The 21,741-nt window shown below is 37.3% G+C and overlaps 1 protein-coding gene across 1 annotated transcript in view; it reads right to left on the bottom strand.

Annotated features, from left to right (window-relative positions):
- Positions 1-408: 408 nt before the first annotated feature.
- The window catches only part of NCAM2 (neural cell adhesion molecule 2), a 301,713-nt gene continuing 280,380 nt past the window's right edge, over positions 409-21,741 (bottom strand). Inside the window, exons 16-18 of the mRNA XM_074599962.1 lie at positions 11,956-12,160; positions 7,944-8,063; positions 409-1,535 (exon numbers count right to left, since the gene is read on the bottom strand). Of these exons, the coding sequence (XP_074456063.1) occupies positions 1,424-1,535; positions 7,944-8,063; positions 11,956-12,160 (437 nt within the window). The 3' untranslated portion in view covers positions 409-1,423. The remainder of the gene's footprint in view (positions 1,536-7,943; positions 8,064-11,955; positions 12,161-21,741) is intronic.

Raw genomic sequence — 21,741 nt, 5'->3', positions numbered from 1 at the left:
CAAAATTCAAATATAGGATGGAGAGAATGTAATTTGCAGAGTGAAGCTACACTTAAACCTCAGGTATGACTTAGGTGTAGAAAATCCACAAGGTACTCTACAATTTACTGCTGACAAGTGGATACGCTATGCTGGAATGGAAACAAAATATATTGCTCCAATTAGTGGCACCATTAAATCAATGATAATAAATAAGAATTAATTTTTTATCAAGTAGATCAGTCAAATTTCAGAAAGCTGCATGTTAGCCAGAATAATAAAAAGTAAAAAGTTTTATCTTAAGGAATGGTCAACAGGAAAAATGTATTTAAGCTAATAAAAGATGCTATTAATTAATAATTTAAAACTGTTCCTAACTGTTTAGCCAAAGTCCTCCTTTCCATCTGTTCTTATGGGGTTTTTTTTGTTAAGACAAAGAGTATGAAATCATAAAGGAACAAGTGCTACTTTAATAAGGCCAACTTTTAAAATTTCATGTACTGATTTGGGGAGAAAATATATCTACTACACTAAAATGCAGTTTTATCCCTTAACTAAAAGGTTAGAACTAAAAGAAGAACAAATACTGTATATGTATATAAATGTCGGGATAAATATTTTGAGTTTGTGTTTATTGTAATTCAATTAAAGCCAAGATTATAATCAAAAAAGTTTTCTTTTCACACCTTTCTGCATTTTAGTTTACATGCAACCTCCCAAACATTAATACCGAAAACCAGAAGCACTGAAAATCCTGGGGCCTTTCAGAGTCACAGTCATGTAGTTAGGATGAGGCCAATATACTGCTATAAAATATTTAGCTAATTTTATTTCAACCTGGACATCGTGTTTACCAACTTTTTATTATACTGAAGAACCCAGGTGGAACTGCAGGTGGAGCTGGCTCAATGCTGAAGAGTGTTTTTGTGTTTGTTTCAGGTGGTAAGCACAGCTGGAATGACTACTGAGTGTCTGCTAGTGCTAAGGTCTTCAATGTTACGCTGAGACTGGTTTCCTTTTTGTTTTAAAGGCAACCTAAACTTTTGCTTTATTATAAATGGAAACAAATACAGTAGCGTATGGCACTTCATGTATGTAGCTTGCACTGTAGGATCTGGAGAGACCTGTTGTGTTGTTTGTGGTTAGGGGTGCTTTGTAAAGTATTCTTCTAAAGAGACATACTTCGTCATATAATAAATTACAGTTCTTATTCTGCAGATTTTTCAAATTTATACCATGGGACTTGATGTCAGCAAAACTACATACTAAAACCATTAACAAAAAAATAGAAAGGAACTGTAGACATAAACTGTTTCATCATATGTACACATGTACTAACTATTCCAAGCTTAAGTTTCCCAAGAAATTAAGGTCAGCTGTAAAGTTTTGGTCACAGGGTTACTTCAATCCAAATGCATTATCCAGACAGCTGTAGTTTATCTTATTATGCTTTGCTATCATCTTCTTTTGACTGGATGATGTCATTAGCAACTTTGATTTCTATGGTTTCTGGATTTAAAGCTTCTTTCCCATTTTCCTCCTTTAGTGGCAGCTTCCTATTAGAAGAAAAGAGGAATCATGGTAGTACATAAATAACACATATTCTGTAATTTAAGTCTACAAAGTATGTATTGTTTACACAGTCCACAGTGTTTCTAGAAACGTAATTTATTGAAAATAAAGTATACTTACTGAGGTTCTTTGCTTTTAAAGAAATACTCATTAACTCTTTCCATTTTTACAAAGCCAGAAAAAGCTAAATATCACGATAAGAACATTGCTGCTGCCCAAAATGCAGTTTCTTCAATAAGACAAAAGAAACAAGAGAATGCCAAATAACCTGACTCAAGACAGTATGGAGGTATGTGTTCCTGAGGATATCATGAAACATTACAGCCAAGCCTTTTGCTGAATCTAGATTATACTCTTTTTTTATGTCTGTTTCTAAATATAAATTCATTTGTATACTGAAGACGACATCTATCATTGGAGGTTATGCCAAGGTAAAGGGAATAATTTCTTATAGCACAAAGAGGTAATGGAGGTTATGTTATTGTTTAGAAACTTCTACGGTTTATTTTTGCTAGAGCACACAATCTAGCTGTGTTAATAACTTATAGCTCTTTTAAGATAAGCTTAGTGAAAACTCAGAAATGGCACAATAAGAAGCTGTCTGCGTTTACCCCTGTGATAGAAGCTGTTCTTATTTGAATGCAAGAAGACCTTCAAATGGTATTTTACTTTCAGAAACAGTCTAAAGATTCTTTTGGGTTTTATAATCCTTAATTCCAATGGCAAATGAGTCCCCACCCTTGCTTTACAGGAAAGAGAAACACTGATTTCATTCAAAAAGGTCTTGAAAATCATTGATTCCCTACTGCCAGTAGTTAGCTGTCAAAAAGTATAGATGTCAAAAATATGTACGGTTTACTCAGATATTCCTGTAATAATGTCTCCTGGGCATAATAGCTGTTAATCATGATTCCAGTTCGGGTTTGCTTTCTGTTTTTTAACTAGGGAATGGTATGCATGTGGCTCTTTTATTCATAACAACTGTTAAACATTTCAGTAAAGTTCCACTGTGATTGCTTTGATGTCCCAAAGAACAATATACTGTTCAAAACCTGTCTGAGGAATCCCTTAGGAATGTCTTGTAATAACAGTGTTTAATAACAACAAATAAACCAAAGCAATACCCAAATTCCCAGTCTTATGAAATTTAGACTGTCTGAAATGAACTAAGAAAGATGTGGTTTATCTAGAGGTTAAATCACCAGCACAACCTATTTCTAAGAGAAATCAAAGAGAAGACTAACTTGTTCTATTCCAGTAAAATATGTGGGATATATATCAGCTGTCTGGCTTCGAGCACAGAGGGAGCTCCCTAGTAATTGTCTGTTTCACATGGCACACCCAAAGGAAACAGATTTCAGCCCACAACACGATGCCTGAAATAATGGAAACAGTAGAATCAATGCAAATCTATTTTTAAAAGAGGATAAGGCACTGGGACAGAGGAAGCGCGGCTCATGTGAGGCATTTCAGGTAAGCAGGCACCTGTGTTAAAGGTCTGATCATGCAAAGCACTTAAACTAGTATTTCAAAAAGACCTAATTTAATCTAGTTTTATATAAAGGCAGAGTAATTCTGAAAGGGAGGAAATATTTAGTCAAAGTAATAACTGGGCAATTGACAAAATATACTGTGTGGAAATTAAAATAGACTGGTTTTGGAGAATGGATAAGAGCATGTTACAAATAATTTCTAATTATTTGAAATAGGAAGATTTGCTAGAACGCTGTTGAGGGATACTAGATATCACTGAAATCCATCTTCATGCAAACAGTGTGATAAAATTAGCCTTGCTTTCAATGCAAGCAAGGAAAAAAATTACAAACAAATAAAATGTTTTACACGTTTTGGTCATCAAAAAGTCCATCCACCATTCTTTGACCTTACTGTTTTTAAAAACTTGTGGGTTTTTTTTGGATATGATGTGAGGTTATCAGTTCAGTTATCATTAGACTTTTTCCTTTTTGACTATACCAACATTTTTGTTATTTTGGAATTTTCCTCTCCATTTGTTTCAAACATTAACTCATATTCAATCTCTATTAACATTCAATACTTTTCATGTTTTAATTAATTAAATCAAGTTGAAATGTTTTAATTACACCAATTTTTCTACACCTATTTTTTCTTTAGCTACACCTATTTGAAATAATTTAATATTTTTCAGGTGGGCAGAGGAATATTTCCAAATTCTAAAGCATTTTATAATAAAACCATTTTGGAAAAATGAAAAAAAAAAAAAAAAAGACTGGAGAACTTTAAAATGCTCTTTTGCTTTAATCAGATACTAGCTGTTATCAATCATTAATAATATTGACTTCCTCTAGCACTGCCTGTGGTCTAACTGCAATATTCTGCTGATATTACCCATGCAAAATTTTAACTAGAATATTTACTTTCCTATTTTATTGGAAAATGGCTCCCAGCCATTTTGATACTGGAATTCACACAGCTTCATTGATACTAAGAAAAATTCAACCAATACTGGAAACACAGAAATGTCAGATTAAGAATGTAATTATAGTACCACACTGCATGTGATATTTTAATCATATTACAGAAATATATTATGAATGCACATCTTAAATCGATTTCCTGCCAGTATTATTAAAACTTTTTGACTTCCAGGCAAAAGTGCTTTGCATTCATCTGTCACACATGAATCCCAAACCTGGTTGTGACACGAATCATCTGAGTTAAAGTAAAATGTAGATTACTGAATAATATACTGAGCAATATAATGAAAAGACCCCATTAATGTAAGAGGAAGTCATCTCTTCACTAATTATTTTCCACAAATGCTTAAATTGTATTTAAAGTTCTGAGTATAATTTGGCAGTATTCAAAATCATTCAACTAATTATTCAAAATATTTACTATAATTTAAATTGAAGGCTTATCTTGTATACCTTTAAGTCAGCCATAATTAGCCAGAACGAATCCCACCTTGCATGAATATTGCCTGCCTGCAACGTCCTTGACACTTTTCCTTCCTGCAAGCTAAGCTCTTCCCTCCAAGATTCCCGCTGGTCATCCTTCCCCTGCCCAGCGTGTGCCTTTCTGGCTGATAGCACCTGTGGTTGACAATGTGTTTTCGTGTTATTGCTACTGAGAGACTTACTTCTACCCTGTTGCATCCTCCTTTCCTTTAGTGGCTTCTCAGCCACACTTTATATTGCTTCTCTGTTTCATCTGTTACGACTTCTGTTTGAGCAGAAGGTCTTTCCACGTTCCCCTAGCACCAGCGTCCCTTCAGATGTCCTCACTGCACGATGCTCTATTCATCTTTGGTTTCCTAAGTGACACTGTCCAGAACCTTTAGCTAACCTCCATCCAGCTCCATCCTTGGACTGCTGCCTTTTCCCATTGCTTGTAGGAGAAGAAATTACCAAGAAGGAAACTGTCATCGTTATTAATAACTCTTAGCAGTCTTATTCTCCCAAGGACATAATACCCATCAAACTCCTTATCAGTTGTTCCTATGATTTAGTTATTTTTTGTGCCACCAGTGACTGATTCTTTCCCCCTCCTTTAAGATAATAAAACATTTTTGTTCTAAACGTTCTCATATTTCACTCCTGTCAGCTGTTCTAATGACTGAGACAAGCAGGAAGAAGTGAACTTAATCTTTCCTTATATTGTGTCCCTTGCTAGATGCATCTTATTTGTATTTGCAACATCTGGGGCTATAAATGGTCATGAAGCATGAAAACATGTAGCCCTGGTGCCTTACTCACTAACATGCCCAAGGCCTGCTGGAGTGTACAATCTCTACAACTACATTCCCCTGACTCCTTAGATAACTGTGGGTTCTCTACAGTGCTCCTCAGTATAAATTCTAATATGAAGAGAAAGTATATCACTAGTCATTCAGCAAATTCCATAATTATTTAATTAACACAAGTTTGAAGTCTTCACGCACAGGTTCTTTAAAGAAGTATATAGCTTAATGTGCAGTTACTTAGCACCTTCCCACATTGACTACAAATACCAATAACAGCCAATAAGACAGGCTTTTTTCTTATTAAAGGTTCTGGCATTTGCAGTTCTAGGTAATGGCAAGGAAGGCAATTTTGTTGTATTTTCAGAAAGAGACTTTTATAAGAACATCCTCTCCTTTTAAAAAACAACTGAGATTCCATCAAATAATCAACAGGTGAGTTTGTATATTTGCTACAGAAGTGTCTTTGTAGCCCTGACAGCTTTAAGATCTCATAAGGTACGAGATTGTCACATCATGTGAAAAGCTTTGGGCTCAAACCAAAGAAACTTGGAGTTGTCTTTAATAATTTCAAATCAATCAACTTTTGAGGCTCAGAAATGAAACTCTTGAGCAATCAGTTCATGTCCTTTAACATCACTAGGTGGGCTCTCAATAGAAGGAATGGTACTGTCATCACCTTTGTTGAAATAATAGTTTTTATTCAACCTATATTTTCAGGAAAAAAAGAAAAAAAAGCACACCAGAAGCTCTCGTTGTGACAATAAGGTTAGCAAAATACCGGCTTCCTTGTGCCCTATCACAAATGTTAGTTTACCCTCCACACATTTCGAAAAGCACTACTCGAGTACAACCACTGGCCACTCTACCCAGTTTAGTCTGTTCCAAGGGCTGCAGTGGCAAAATGGAGGAGAGGGCCTGACCGCCAGCACCTGGGATCCCCAAGCCCAAGGCTGGTCCCTGTGATTCAGGAGACAGCCAGAGACTGCAAGCCCAAGGGGAAAACCGCTGCAGTTTCTGTGCTGAGAACAGCTTGCCAGGATGGGAAGGGGGGATGTGGGTACTGAGCAAAATGGCTACCCTTCAGTGCTGTTGATCCAATTACCACGTAGACTTAAATACTGAGCTAAGCTCTCAGTTGTGTGAGTGAAAGCAGGACGGGACCACGCTGCGGCAGCTGAGTGCCTGGAGCATAGGATCATTATGCGCTACATACAGGGTGGGGGGGGGAATGCGTGTGTGACCCAATCTAAGGCCACTCCTGTGAGTCAGATTATTCATGCAGAGTGGTTAATAACTGCTGGGTAGGCCCTGGGTATGTGGTAAAAATGAGCTGCAGCTCACTAAAATTCCTTTTCCTGATCAGCTACTACTGCAGGGTCAGGAAGGCTGGAAGGGTGAGATGATTGTGGGTGCTGGGGCTGAGAGAGAAGCGGGCAGGGCTGTGACCTGCCTCTGCCGGCCGTGGTCCCCCCACGGGGTTTGGAGGTTAACTGGGAGCAGCGAGGGAGCAGCGGGGCAAGCTTCAGAGCTGCCTGAGACCTGACCTCACCTTCCAGCCCTTGAATGCAGTGGGCAGAGCTGGGGTGGCAGCAGCATGTGGGTCTGTGTCCCACCAGGGCCAGGGTTGGGCATGGGCTGCCAATGAGGCTGGAGATGATATGGGGCTCCTGGACCCTGGTCAGAGGGGACGGGTGGGCCGGGGAGTGAAGGGCAGAGCTACCTGTGCCCCTCCAGCCCTGACACGAGGTCTGTTTTCACCAAGAGCATAAGAGGAGCTCCTCAGGAGTCAGGGCATCAGGGAGGGCCAGAAAATTTCCCTGGATACTTGCTAACCTCCAAACAGGTAGTGGTATAAAGATACGTCTCATGATTGCCACTATGGTGGTGTTGCCATCCAAGGGCTGGATAACGCCCAGATGTGGTTGGGCTTTGGGTCACAGGAAGAAGAGAAAAACATCTACTGATAACCTCAGCCATTGTACATGGGTGTCCTGGTTTCAGCTGGGAAAGAGTTAATTTTCTTTCTAGTGATTGCTGTGAAAGGAATGTCAATAACGCATATTGTTTTAGTTATTGCTAACTGATGTTTATACTTTTCAAGGACTCTTTTCAGCTTCCCACAGAAGCTGAGAAGGAGCATAGACAGAGCAACGGAATGGCCAATGGAATATTCTGTACCATAGACGTCATGTTCCATATAAATGGGAGGTTGGCCAGAGCAGGGGGTACTCTGCAATCACTGCTCTGGATGGTGCCAATTCACTGGGTGGTGAGACTGACTTGTGTCATTATTATTATTGTTATTATTGTTATTTTCCTTTTCTGTTATTATTTCTATTAAACTGTCTTGATCTCAACCCACAAGTTTGTTTTTTTTTTCCTTTCCCTTTCCCCTCCTTTTCTCCCTCTTCTCCCTGCCCTTCTGGGTGAGAGGGGAGAACTGCGTGAGTGGCCGCATGGTCCTAGCTGCTGGCTGGGTTTAAACCACGATAGTGGCATACCGTGATTTAGATCGATTATTGTAAAAAATTACACTGGTAAACTGCTCTGCCGCAGCACACCATGCTGGTGATGCTGTGTATCTCCCTCCCAGAGTGTGGGAAGTCCAGTTCATCCTTGCAGCCAGAAGGAGCTTGTGAGAAAAGCTGGGGAATGTCAGGCTACTTACTCCGGTTCTGTGAGCGGAGTTGTCTCATTTGGCTCATTTACTGGGCTCCCATCTTCATGATTGGTAATTCTTTCATCCTCTGTTCGCATTTCCACTATTGGCTCTTTTGATCCATCTTTCCTAAAAATTATTAAAAGAGTCTTAGTCTCATATCATCATATTAACCACATACATTGCACATAACTAATTAACAAGATCCCTTCTCTCAAGCCAGCAAAGAAAAGGCAGAACTAATTATCAGTGACTAACACCACCAAGACGCATTTAACAGTGTGTTCCCAGTTCCTTGAAGTCTTCAAAGCATCCTGTATCCATGGTTACTTACCTAACTCTGCAAACATCACGGATTAGCATCTCAAAAGAGCATTTTGTTTATGACTAAATAATAAGACAATCGCCTCTTCATGGGAACAGATGAAAACTTTCCTAACCTAGTATAATAAATATACATCTTGATGCCTAGTTGTGCTTGAACTTTTCTGGCACTGTAAAGAGCCTTCATATTAATATACACACTGCAAAAGTGTACTTTAATCTCCTGAGACTGTGACAATCCCAGTTGCTAGAACAGGATAAAGAGCCCTTGTGTGATAAGAACCTAGCCCCTTCTGTTTGCACTGCTAGAAGAAACTCTTTTGTTTCTATGTCATATTTCCCCCATTTTAGGAACAAATGTTACTTTCTCACATGTAAGTAAATGAACAACCTTTGCGCCAGTTGGACAATGATTGTAAGGAAGATGGAGCAGCGAGTACTGTCACTACACTTTTGTCGATGATACAGCCATGATATGGAAAGCAATGTTCGCTGCTACAGAAGTATTAACAATATTACTACTAATTAAAAACTTGCATATAATTTTACTCCTGAAAGAAAGATCAAAGGATACCCAAGATGTATCTGATATTTCAAAAATAAAACCTCTTTCCATGTAGATATTTCATCCCTATTCCTGCCATCAGATTAGGAATTGTATCCTGGAACTTTATCTGCTGCAGTCTGGAAACAAAGGGTAACTGCGTTACAGATGATCACTTTTATATCTAACAGACTATTTTCTGGACCTGTGACGTTCTAGAGAGCAGTTAGACTGCTATGCTCCATAGCAAAGATCCAGTTAAACCCTTGTCTAATTCATATCTCACACTTTTGTATTGTTCCTGAGAAGACGATAATTAAAGAGGCTGTTACAACTACAATAATCCACCTATTCAGGAAGTACCTGGAAAACTACCATTCTCTGGTAGGCATCCTCCAGGAAAATCTTTGTAGGGTAATAAGAATGTACCACAGATAAATGGGTCGCCAAGAAGTTGACTAGGGAAGGATTAATGGTTAGAAGTCTAAAGGATTCTGGTTATTTTTTTTCTTTAAATGGCATGATTTGTGCTTATTCACCTCTGCAAGCGAAATTCTACTTTAAGATACACAAATGTATACAATGCTCATTTCTGTAGATGATGCACATAACTGTCATGGCTACCTCAAATCTATGAAAAGATTATGGATCATAGTATGACTGGTGGAGGGAACGGTAAGTTCTACTTGGTTTGCCTATACATCTACAGTCTTACTGACAAACAAACACTATTGCATAACCAAAAGCCCAAAAAAGATGTTATTAGAGAACAGCATTCACATAGGATTGAGGAACTGATCTCTACAGAAAGTACAAACTGTGTAACAATTAAAAATTCCACAGGCAGGAAACTGATTTACAGGAAGCACATTATGTCATTTCTGTTCCAGGTGGTTGCTTGTATGTTACATGCATTATATCATCTACATTCCTTACATATGGAATATAACTAATGATACCTACAATCAAAATGTAAAAAAGAACCATACCATACACCCACTCAAAAATCCAGAATGCCAACTGACATATTTAAAAGAAGGAAATGTCAGGGTCTTTTAGGAAATGGCAGTTGGCATGAAATAAATTCAAATTTTGACTCTTCAAGCCTCTCTTGAAATTTCACCCTGACAGTTTATTTATGCCGAGCGCAGTCCCAAATATTTTAAGGTCTGACTGACTGAAGATCACCCCAACAATGAAAGAAATATAATTAAATAAGATAGTTGTTCTTGCAAAATAAGTGTCATTGAGGAATTAATATTAAGTGACCAGCTTTATGCTTTTCTGGGACAGCATGGAATGGCATTTGGGTATGAGATGTTGAAGCAAGGTATAAACTGCTGTCAAGTGACATTTGCAACTTTAGCTCCCTAAGGTCTTCCCATTCAGAAAGGGTCTGTACACCAATTCATACTTGGTCACTTCTTGAATGTGAAATTAAATCATAAACTGAAGTGCTGTGCTCAATAGGAAAGGACAGCTGAGTCAGAGCCAGAAGCTTCACATCTTGATTCTATTGGTCTGGACACGCTGGCTTCACACAATAGAAAAAATGGTATTATTCTTTCTCTTACTGTCAGCCGCAGAGAATTACTTTACGGCATAATTTCTTTTCAGAATCATTATTTTATATAAATATTGTGTGCCTGCTTATGATTGGTTTTGTTCTATGGAGCTGTTTCCAAAATGGTTGAGAATCCAACCAAGAAATGTAATCAGGTTACCTAAGAAAGACACAGTCTCCGAATCCCAATAGCTATGACAAAACCCAAAAAAACCCACTTATGCTTCCACTACCAGCAACGAAGAAGCCGAATACAGCTATGAACAGTGAGACCTGTGAAATCTGATCTGCTCTACAGACATTTAGAGAAGGATGGGATATGGGAAGCTGCAGGAGAATAAACTTCAAGCCTGATGACTGGGAGACCTGCAGCACGCATGAATTCCAACATTAAATGTTATTTAAACCACACAAAGACAGCACTCTCACAGATATTACAGTGTATGCATAAGAAGTCTATAATATGAGCATAATGAGGAAATGATGCATTTTTTAGTTAAAAAAAAGGAACTGCCTAAAATGAGGGACCATAAATAATCATCTCTCCAGCTTACCTTTTGAAAGCCCTGTAAATGTTGGGTCTTTAAAGCACTATTATTTTATGCAATCAGTACTTGAACTGTTTTGCCAGAGATCTCACTATCCACTCTCTCATTTAAAGAAACATATTTGCACATAAATTATCAGTTCATTCAATTTTTCTGATGAAGTAGCCACTATACAAGGGTATTTGTGAGAATTTAGCAATCATTGACTGTTGCTACAAAGAACAATCATGCTCACCAGCATTTCACCCATATCCAGCTCAGCACTCCTATTTTTAAAAAACAACAATACTTTTTATTCCTAAAGTCTATGGGCAAGAAACAAGATTTTCCATCAAGTGCTATATAGAACCATAGAATCACAGAATGGTTTGGGTTGGAAGGGACATTAAAGATGATCTAGTTCCAACCCCCCTGCCATGGGCAGGGACACCTCCCACTAGACCAGGCTGCTCAAAGCCCCATCCAGCCTGGCCTTGAACACTTCCAGGGATGGGGCATCCACAGCTTCTCTGAGCAGCCTGTTCCACTGCCTCACCACCCTCACAGGAAAGAATTTCTTCCTACTATCTAATCTAAATCTCCCCTTAAATATCTGACAAGAAAAGCTTTTTCACAGATTTTCCATAATACTACGTCCCTTACTCTCAGATTTACTGGCACTGTCACAACCATACTCTGAGGTTTTGGGTATTAGCAGCTCAAAGATGGATTGGCAGAAATGATCTGTTACCTGTTCCTCATGGACCACAGATGTGCCTATGATTATTACTGAATTATGATCAATTTCCTTTGCGTCAAGCTGCACAAAGAGGCCATCTTAAAGTGAGGTATGGTAAATGCCTTTTTTTTAATCCATTTTTCTTTTACAGCAACATTTGACCACAAACAATTCTTCAAATTTCAGTGGAACACTTTTCCAAGTACTAGAAACATTTTATGAATTCTCTTTGCCCCAGCACAAGATGGCCATAGAGTTAATGCAAGGTGGATAGCTAACTTTTTCTTTTAAAGAAGTTTCCAAAATATGGGATTAATACTCACAAGTAAGCTGCCTTTCCTTCTTCCAGTTCTTTACTTTTTCCACTTGAACCACTCTTTTTCCCGCAGATCCTCCTGGTGATGCACATTAGCAATCCACATTGTCGTACAAAGAAGCAGCTAACATCAGTCACAACCAGGATTAACAAAAGGGCTGCCACTCCCAGGCCAATGACAGCACCAAGTCCAAGACCGTTAAAAATTGTGTCTTGAAGGAAAGAAAAATAAAACTTATTAATAAAATTTATTTTATTAATGAATGAAAGAATAGCATTTTCTAAAGCTTTTAATCTGTAGGCCAGGAGGCTAAAGGATGTATAGAAATGAGCCATTCAGAAATTAAGGGAAATAATGAGTCCTGAAGATTAAGAACGTATACAACCTGATTTAAAAAATCACAAAAAAAATAATCTTTTCTAATTTTTCTTATTGCCAAAACTCCAATATGGTCACAGAGCAAAAATGACATCATTTAATAAAAGATCATCTTAACATCACATCTTAACATTCCAAGACTGAGAGTATCAGCACGCAGCCTAAGAAAAACATTTTAAATGTTCAGCATAATAATAGTTGATGTAAGATTTTCCACATTTCAAATATAATTATTATAAGTGGTGCTAAGCAGAATTACGAAAGGTTTAAGAGTGTGCTGAAACAGTATTTATTATTTTAAAGGTCATTTTTTGAATTAAAGTAGAATGAAAAAGTCTCCACAGAAGTTAATTCAAGCTATTTAATCGCAAACAGTTACGTACCTTAGTCTTAAATAAAGTAGTATGAGGAAAAAATATGCAAAACATTAAATAATTACAGGGTTAGGACCTCATTGTACCTTGCAAATACATTCATACACTTCAAAATAAACATATTCCACACCTGATCTTGCTTTCTGTATTTGTATTGTGAAAGCTGATGCTTCATTACAAATTTGGAAAAAAAAAATTAATATTTCGACTCAGCTGACATTTCCATAACAGACAATAATGCCACAGATGATTGTTTTGAACAGTGTGATTCTCAGAATAACTGCTATCGTGTTTGTGAACTCAGATGATCCTTATAAAAGAGAGGACTGTATCTGATCAATAAACCAGGGGAAAAAAAAAGCGCCACCTCAGTAATGGTTCATGCTAGTTCAGGGAAGTGTCAGTCTAGCTCAGAAATTGGCTAGTGACAATTGCCTGGTGGGACACTATGTCCTCAGCGAACTCCGCAGGGGAGTGAAACTGGATTTTCTGCACCTTGGTGTGGCACCTCAGCATTGCTCGCTCAGTGTTACCGTGCCCTAGAGGGATTCATGAGTCAGCAGTGTGGCGGTACATTTCCATTTGCAGCTGTATCTATGCCTGTTGCCAAAATAAGAGCAAGATCTTTCTTACAGTAAATTACTTGAATACTGCTGTAATGGACACCAAACCATAATAGAATGTAATATAATATAAATGTTTTAATGGGGCTACAGCTATCATATTCCTCTATTTTCTCTTCCACCTCCCTGATACATTGTGGACTGTTTTCAGATTAAAAATATCATTTAAGCATTCATATTTCTGCTTAACTAATTTTAAATAAAATATATATTTACCCTTTCAAATATATTTTGAAAATTATTTTCTTGAGGACTTCTAAATCAATATATGTTAACAGAAAAATATGCTTTGTTAGTCGATGTGGTAGAACTCTTAAATGCAAAAGTAAAATCTTTTTTCAAAAGAAGGGGAACATTTTACTTCTTATGCAATTGATTTCATTGCCTATTGTATGGGCTGTATTAATATAGAGCTGTTCTTTAGAATGTGATTATGCAATAAGCCGTAATCCAATGTATATATTTACATGGACGGATAGGCAGATAAACAGACAGATATTATTTCAAACTTATTTTCCTTTCTTCAGAAAGACTTAAAAAACACTATATAAATAACAAAAATAATGGCACAGCAATGAAATGATGTATCATTTATGCATTGCCCCATGAGCAATGTTGGAAGTTGACATTTCACATGAATTCATTTTCTTTATTATAATTTTGATACATCTTCCAAAGCTTCCTTTATCCATACATCCACCCATCCAGCCATCTATTTGATGACTTCCTTTCTAAACTTCAGTCATTTGTGTTTGCCAATCTGAATTGTCAGGAAGATATAAATAGATTTTTAATTCCAGTTTATTGAAAAGCTCATATGTTTCAACAGATATAATATCAGTAAATTCTATAGAGTCCAGTTCTAGAGACCTTATACAGCAAAGTTTTCCCTTGTATACCTTCTCAACCACTAAATAGAACTGTGGAGGAGAATAATTAGAGTCTTTTAATTGACATTTTTAAAGGGATTTGGGGCTGTTCTGTTGCTGTGGTATTTTTAGGATTTTTTTTTCTTTTTTTAACTAAGTGTTAAAAAGACTTTACCATAGGGAGATACATTTTTCACTGATGTAAACAGCATTTCCAATGTCCCTGTAACATTATGATGCAGCAAGCTTCCCACCCCAAATGATTCAGTGACAGAAAAGCCTACACAATATTTTCACTGGCAAGTAAAGGAGATGTTTATAGTAACATTATTGCCCCTTTGTACAATGTTATTCATATCCATTTGCCGTAGTTGTGGGGAAGACTGTTTTTCATTTTTCATCTTCTTGGTATTGGTGAGACGTCTGAGACCTAAGTATTTGGCTGTTACATATTTTTCTGTCTCTTTATGATTGATAATGTCCTTTTTGTTCAGCATTCCCCACCCTCACTGCTGCCTTACTACTGCCCAAGTCCTGGTTTTCCTACTTGTAACTCTACTTGCAAATTACAGGTTTCTGTTTCATAACATTTGAAAATCTGATTTCTTATGATTGCCAATATGCTTCAATTACATCTGCATTTCTCTCCTTTACCTCCCACACCCCAAAAAAAGACAGGAACGCGACCACATCCTGTGGTGCCACCTGGACTGTGGCTGGTCATCAGCCTTCTTGCTCCTCTTAGGCTTTTTATGTCCTTTTTTCTTCTGAAGATAGGCAGAAATTGGACTGTTTTGTGTTTTAAAAGTGTCTGTGTTATGGTATATTGTTAATATTAATGAAAATATATAAAATTAATTTTCTAAAAGTTCATCTTTGGCTTTCAAAAGTCATATTTTAATATATCTATGGTATCACAATAATGTGAAATTTTGTCTTAATATCTTATGACATCAACAGAAGTACTAATTCTGTGATCGTATGAAATGTTAACATCATACTACATACAGTCTTTCAAGCAACTTTGAAAAACATCTTTGCTATCAAAAAGTTTTGCCCTAAATTAAATTTGGATGAGCTTTACTGTGACAATTCTTAAACAATACCAAAAAAAAACATTATAAGCAGCCATGATTTCAAATGTGTGGGTTTTTTTACGGTGTTCAGTATGTACAAAATAGACTCAAAATACTACTTCCACTTTGTGCTCTACAACAATAAAGTATATATACATTATATACCTTCTTTTTCTATCTGAAAACACACTTATTTTAAATCATAGAAGTTTAATGTTAATGTTAATGTGAGAGAATCAGTTCTTAACAATTTTGAGAAAAGGTTTATTGTACGCCTGTCTTAGTAATCAAAGCGTAGTGAAGCTTTTTAAAACACCGCTTGAAAAAAATGTGCAAGTTCCATGGTTCTGAATGAGTTTTAATTATAATTTGTCAAAAAATTTCTAAATTTAAAGTAATATGCTTTTTGTTATACAGAATATGGCATAAATAACATAACACACCTTGTCATGATAATGAAGGAAACTGCCAGCTTTAAACAAAGTCACTTCATTCATCCAGTTCTTCAAATAAGTGCTTACCAATGAATACTTACAGAAATAAGATGACAAAACTTTCAGAAATGCAATAAAAAAAAATTGAAGTAAATTTCTATAAATGTCATGGAAAGTATTGACAATTTTCAAGTTCTTACTCATTCAATAGGTTGCACTTCTAACTTCTAATAATATAATTGAACATTTTTGTGCAAATCATTTTTGACTAGCAAGAAGAGCAATGAAGAACTTTGGAAAGTAGAACAGAATTTCCCACTGAAGAGAAATATTTGGAAAGATAAATTTTATGGACCCTCAAATGTAAATTCAGAGTGAATTCCTTTAAGGATTCTGTATCAGATACTCTAAAGGGAAGAAGGTCTAAAGATGGAACTTAGATGCAACATTCATGTATTCAGAGTGATCTTAAATGAAGGTATGTCCTTCAATGTGACAATTTCTTTGTACACTTACAGAATCACATTGTATATATTCAGTTGCTGGAAAGACACTGAGGTGCTGGATCGTGTCCAAAGAAGGGCAACAAAGCTGGTGAAGGGTCTGGAGCATAAGTCTTATGAGGAGCAGCTGGGGGAACTGGGGTTGTTTAGGCTGGAGAAAAGGAGGCTGAGGGGAGACCTTATCACTCTTTACAAATACCTGAAAGGAGATTGTAGAGAGGTGAGGGCTGGTCTCTTCTCCCAAATAGGAAGTGATAGGACAAGAGGAAATGGCCTCAAGTTGCACCAGGGGAGGTTTAGATTAGATATTAAGAAAAATTTTTACACTGAAAGGGTTATCAAGCATTGGAACAGGCTGCCCAGGGAGGTGGTGGAATTGTCATCCCTGGAGGTTTTTAAAAGATGGATAGATGTAGTGCTTAGTGATACGGTTTAGTGATGGCTTTTGTCAGTGTTAGGTTGATGGTTGGACTAGATGATCTGAAAGGTCCCTTCCAACCTAGGCAATTCTATGATTCTATTCTATGAGTCTATGATCATAATTGCTCATAAGTGTTACAATAAGTACTCCGCTTGAGCAGGGCACGTTGGACAAGATGATCTCCAGAAGTCCCTTCCAACCTCAACCATTCAGTGATTCTAAGTTTTGTTGGGGAAAAAAAAAAAAAGTTAGCACCTCTTTATACCTTTCTTCCTTTTCCCTCCTCCTTAGCAGGCATGGATTAAAGGAAAGATAGGTGATTCTACATTGCCCTCAGCCTCTTGCAGTCATTTATATTTTTAAGGAAAAAAAGCAATGACATTAAACACTTCCCTACCCACTTAGGGTAGCACCTGGCAGATGCATTTGAATGGGCATGAATGAGTGTGCAGGCATACTCTGCGTAAGATTGTCCTTTCTTTCAGGTCAGTCTGAAGCTAAAGTGGGAACTGCTCTTGAGCTCAAGTAATTGAAAATTATGAGCTAGAGGAGGAATTTGAAAATATTGCAGTGGACAGTGGCAGGCAAAAAAAGCGTGTTTTTGTCTATCACCTTCTCGAACTGCCCTGTTGTATTGACTCTTACAAAGGCTGTCCAACCATGACGGTTATTTCTGCACTGCCTATGAATGTTGTCTTTGATTATATATGATCTGGAACTTAGAATCAAAGGCTCCCAATACCCAATATCCATTGACGAGCATCCAAACAGTCACAACGTAGTACCAAAAAGATAAACAGCTTTACAAGGTTTTTATAAGGCTGGAAGGCCAATGCCATTGCCAGAACAAGCACTGTGAAGCTAAAGATCTGGAGAGGGGAAAAAAAGAAGGATACACATCCAAACAACAAGCACTTCATGAGAAAAACAACAGCAGGAACAACAAAAGGATTTACCAGAAATGTTATAGAATTCCAGAAAGGTAACATGCATCTTTGATACAGGTCCATCCCAGATATAAAAATGTATACAAACACTACGATGTGTGCACTAGAGTCAGGGTATGGCAAATACCCAAAGGATGGTTCTTCATTTTGATCATTGCAATTACTCGTTTGTTTCCAGATGTTTTGAAATGCTAACTTGTTTTTTCTTTCTCTTTGGGGATTTAAGTACATTCAAATTTGTACATAATAAGTGGATATAACTTCTGAATTGATAGCAGCTAAAAAAGAGTCATTCCTCTTTTAAAATTAATTATGTATGATATTTATATTACACTGTCTTTTAATGCTTTGCATTTTCTTGTATTGAAAATGGGTATGTCTAAATTGTGGGACTTGTATAACTTTCCTCCCTGCCTGTCAAAACACATTCTTCCTTCCTTTTCCAACAAGAAATGTCCAAGAGGGTTTAAATGGAACATTCTTGTGCTCTAACTCTTTTGGTGTGGTTGATGAAGATGCAAGGCCTGTATGGCACCCAGCAAACCTCACAAGTTACAGGTACCTGGAATGAACTCCATCTTGGGTACCACACGACGGTAGCACGTACCCAGCTTTTTTAGTGAGAATAGTATGATGCTGGAAGACCATATTAACTAGAAGAGAAACCACTTCTTCGCTTTGTACAAGAGCTTCCCATTACTACGCAGTCCTGTGCTTTACTGAGATAAAAATCATGGGAGGCAAAAAGGAGCAAACCACCAATGATCCCTCCCCTTTACCCAAACAAGCTCCAATAATTTTTCTGCCACAGCCAGAGCTGCATGAGCTGCTATTAGCAATTTAAAGCCATAAAACTTGGCTTTTGAGCCAGGTAAGCGCCCAGCAGCTGCACGTCTACCTTCAAATGAAATAAAAAAAATCAATACAGTTGCAGGCATCAACTTTTTAAAAAATATTATGATTCTGTGCAAACATTTACTGGGGAAATGTATAATGCAAAAGAGACCGTGACAGCAGGTAATATTCTTTTCTATCCCGTTCCTTAATACAAAAGATACTAACAAGGCTATAATCTACATTAATTTAAATGTTTTTTCTTCCTCAGTGATTTTTCCTATAACTTTCTGCTAGGAAAAATGCTGCTGAAGGGCAGCGTACAAGCACACAAGGCTATGTGCTCTGTACTGCACGACTGAGAAATGTGTTCTGACAGGTATGCTTGACACACAGCTTTGAAAAATAAGGTGACAATATTATTGATCCTGATGTAACCAACTAAAGAGAAGGTTTCCTCTAACTTTCTTCTACCCACAAATGGCATGTCTTCATTGTCTACCATCTCTAATGAAATTGGAGCATAATGAAATCATGGTTCCACTGGCAGCAAGAAAGGCGTAAAGGGGAAGCTGTACACCATAGACAACGACGCACAGGAGGGACGGGCATTCACAGTGAGGGGACTCTGTGGTGCCACCAGGATTATCAATTATAAGAGATGTGAGCTACTGAAATGCGCATGTCTAAAATGACACTATCAGAAATTTTATGCTTTTCTGATACTTATCTCAGGGAGGGAGCTTTTCTTCATTATGGCAGACATCCTCTTGCCAACAAATCATCTGAAATTATTTGTTTCCTCTAAATTTTAGAGGAAAACTTATTATGACTCTTTCTGAGTACTGAGTAAGTATGGCTTGAGTTCTCATTTACTCTAATGGCCATTTTACACCGTTTTTCACATGAAGATCTCTTAAACAAGATGTAAATAATGTAAAACAAATGTTGTAATGTAAATAGCAGGTTGAATGTCAATGATGTCTTGTCCCTGTCTGTGAAAATATACTTTGGAGTTGTGGCTTATCATTTTTTTAGGAAAGTTTTACAAATTATTCCTGGCATAATCAAACTATCTCCAAGCTGCCTCAGCAGCATATCTAATGTGCCTAAAAAGTTATCAGGTAGCTACAGCCTCTTCTTTCATGTATTTACTCAGCCACTGTAGTAAAAAGTGTTTTTTTTACCATTGCCTACTTCTGTGGGAATCCGCAGAGAAAACTGGGCAGAAGTCCTCATTCTTTCTGTGGGAGCAGCAGCCACACAAGGCCAAGAGAGGAAATACACTTTCAGTACAAGCTGCTTCGCACTTCAGGCAGCTGATCAATACATTTTTCCTGGTACTTTCAGGGCAGAAAGTGGGGGACCCCTCCCCCCACCAACACTTTCCATGTGTTGGAAAGCAATGCCTTTTGCTTTCAACAAGGAACAGCTAATGGGGAAGAGGGGAGAGAGAGCCCAGCATTGAGGGAGGACAGGCTGCACAATGACGGCAGCTTTGTGGACTTCGTGGCATCAGCTCAGCACCCAAGTTTTAGAAGGCCACAGGAAAATGAGTAAGTTTCTGCATCCCAGGATACTCCATTCAAACTGACAGCAGATTTACTGAACACGTCTCTTAGAGGAATTTCTAAGAACCTGTGCAGATTAATTAAGATTGACGCAGGTATTGAAAACATACACTTATGTGTAGTTTCAGTATTGCTCTTACATAAAAGATCAAATCGTTTTAACTGTATTGTTTAGGAGAATTCAAAATCACACTGTGAACGTACCACAGAGACCTGAGAGATTTTTGCATCTTTATACTGGATGACAGCTGTAACTAGAGTACTGTAGTCAGGAGACCTGAAAAAAAGTCCAACTATGTTGGGATTGTATTTGAATTGATAAAATATTTCAGTCTTGACAGCACTTTCTTTTAGCTCTTTAAGACATAGGTAAATGCAAACACAATAGTTTTGAGAAGTATTACTTGGAATGATATTTTAACTGTATAATTATTTCATAGCATTAGCTACAAGAAGAGAAGTTATGAGTGTTTCCAGTATATGGTGCATGTTTTCACTTGAAATAGTTAACACTGATACCACTGCAAGTGTCAGCAGCGTTGTACTTGGTGTAAAAGTCTCCTGTACCAATATAGTTTCTCCCGGTATAAAACATCTGCCTTTTTGGGATAGAACTGATGTAAGTAGGCAGACTAAGTCAGTATGGATCAAGCACTCAGGCTGCGCATTTACAGCCGCTTCACATACTTGCTCCGTTAGTGCAGTAGCACGGCAGCCACCTAATATGAACCAAACTAAAAGCTGGGGAATTCCAATTTTAATGATTTTTGTTTGTTTGTTTGTTTTTTTAAAATATTCACTATTGGATAAAATGCTGAGATTTACTGTTGAAACAAAAATATTCACACAACTTTAAAAGACCTCTTCAGTTACAAAATACATAATGGAGATAATACAAGAAAAACAGCATTTATCAGTAATAAAGAAAATACAGATAGAAATGCTTTAACTTGGTTTTCTTTATTACAAAAATGAAGACAGAAGTTGCAAAAAGTAAAATGAACTTTGAACAACAGATGAAAGGCACAAAGTTACATACATTTCTTGACACTGGAAAGATGCTGAGGGACGTTACATTTACACTATGCACACATTCTTCAGGGAGAAAGCAGAGAGATGAAGTATTGCATGCATGAAAGAAATCAGTGGAGCAAAATGGTAGTGAAACATGAACAAGATGAAAAAAAATGCCAGTTTTTCACAAATTAAAATAAACTACTTTAAATCCAGATTTTTTTCTTTCCTTTCATACTGTTTTTGAAAACAGAAACTTACAGAAATTGCAGTGCTTGCAGTATTTTTCATAGAAGTAGTTTGTACATTGTATATATTTTCAAATGTAATTCTGTTGGGAATATGCACTCAGTAAGGTTTACTTTGGTTGCATTACAGCTCACTTAACATGTATTATAATTAAAAAGATATGAAAATAACATATTCAATAGAAATCGCCTGTACAAAAATGTTAAACATGTAAAATAAATATTCAGAACTATTAATAAGAATATCATACAATGTAGTCATAGAATCTCAGAATCAGAGAATGGTTTGGGTTAGAAGGGATCTTAAAGATCATCTAGTTCCAACCCCCCCCGCCATGGGCAGGGACACCTCCCACTAGACCAGGCTGCTCAAAGCCCCGTCCAGCCTGGCCTTGAACACTTCCAGGGATGGGGTAGCCACAACTTCTCTGGGCAACCTGTTCCAGTGCCTCACCACCCCCACAGTAATGGGACTATGGTAGCAAGAATTACAACTACAA

Source organism: Larus michahellis, chromosome 1, assembly GCF_964199755.1.
Source record: "Larus michahellis chromosome 1, bLarMic1.1, whole genome shotgun sequence".
In the NCBI taxonomy this organism is placed as follows: domain Eukaryota; kingdom Metazoa; phylum Chordata; class Aves; order Charadriiformes; family Laridae; genus Larus; species Larus michahellis.
The sequence above is the reverse complement of the archived record's forward strand: the minus strand, read 5'-3'. Positions and strand labels throughout refer to the sequence as shown.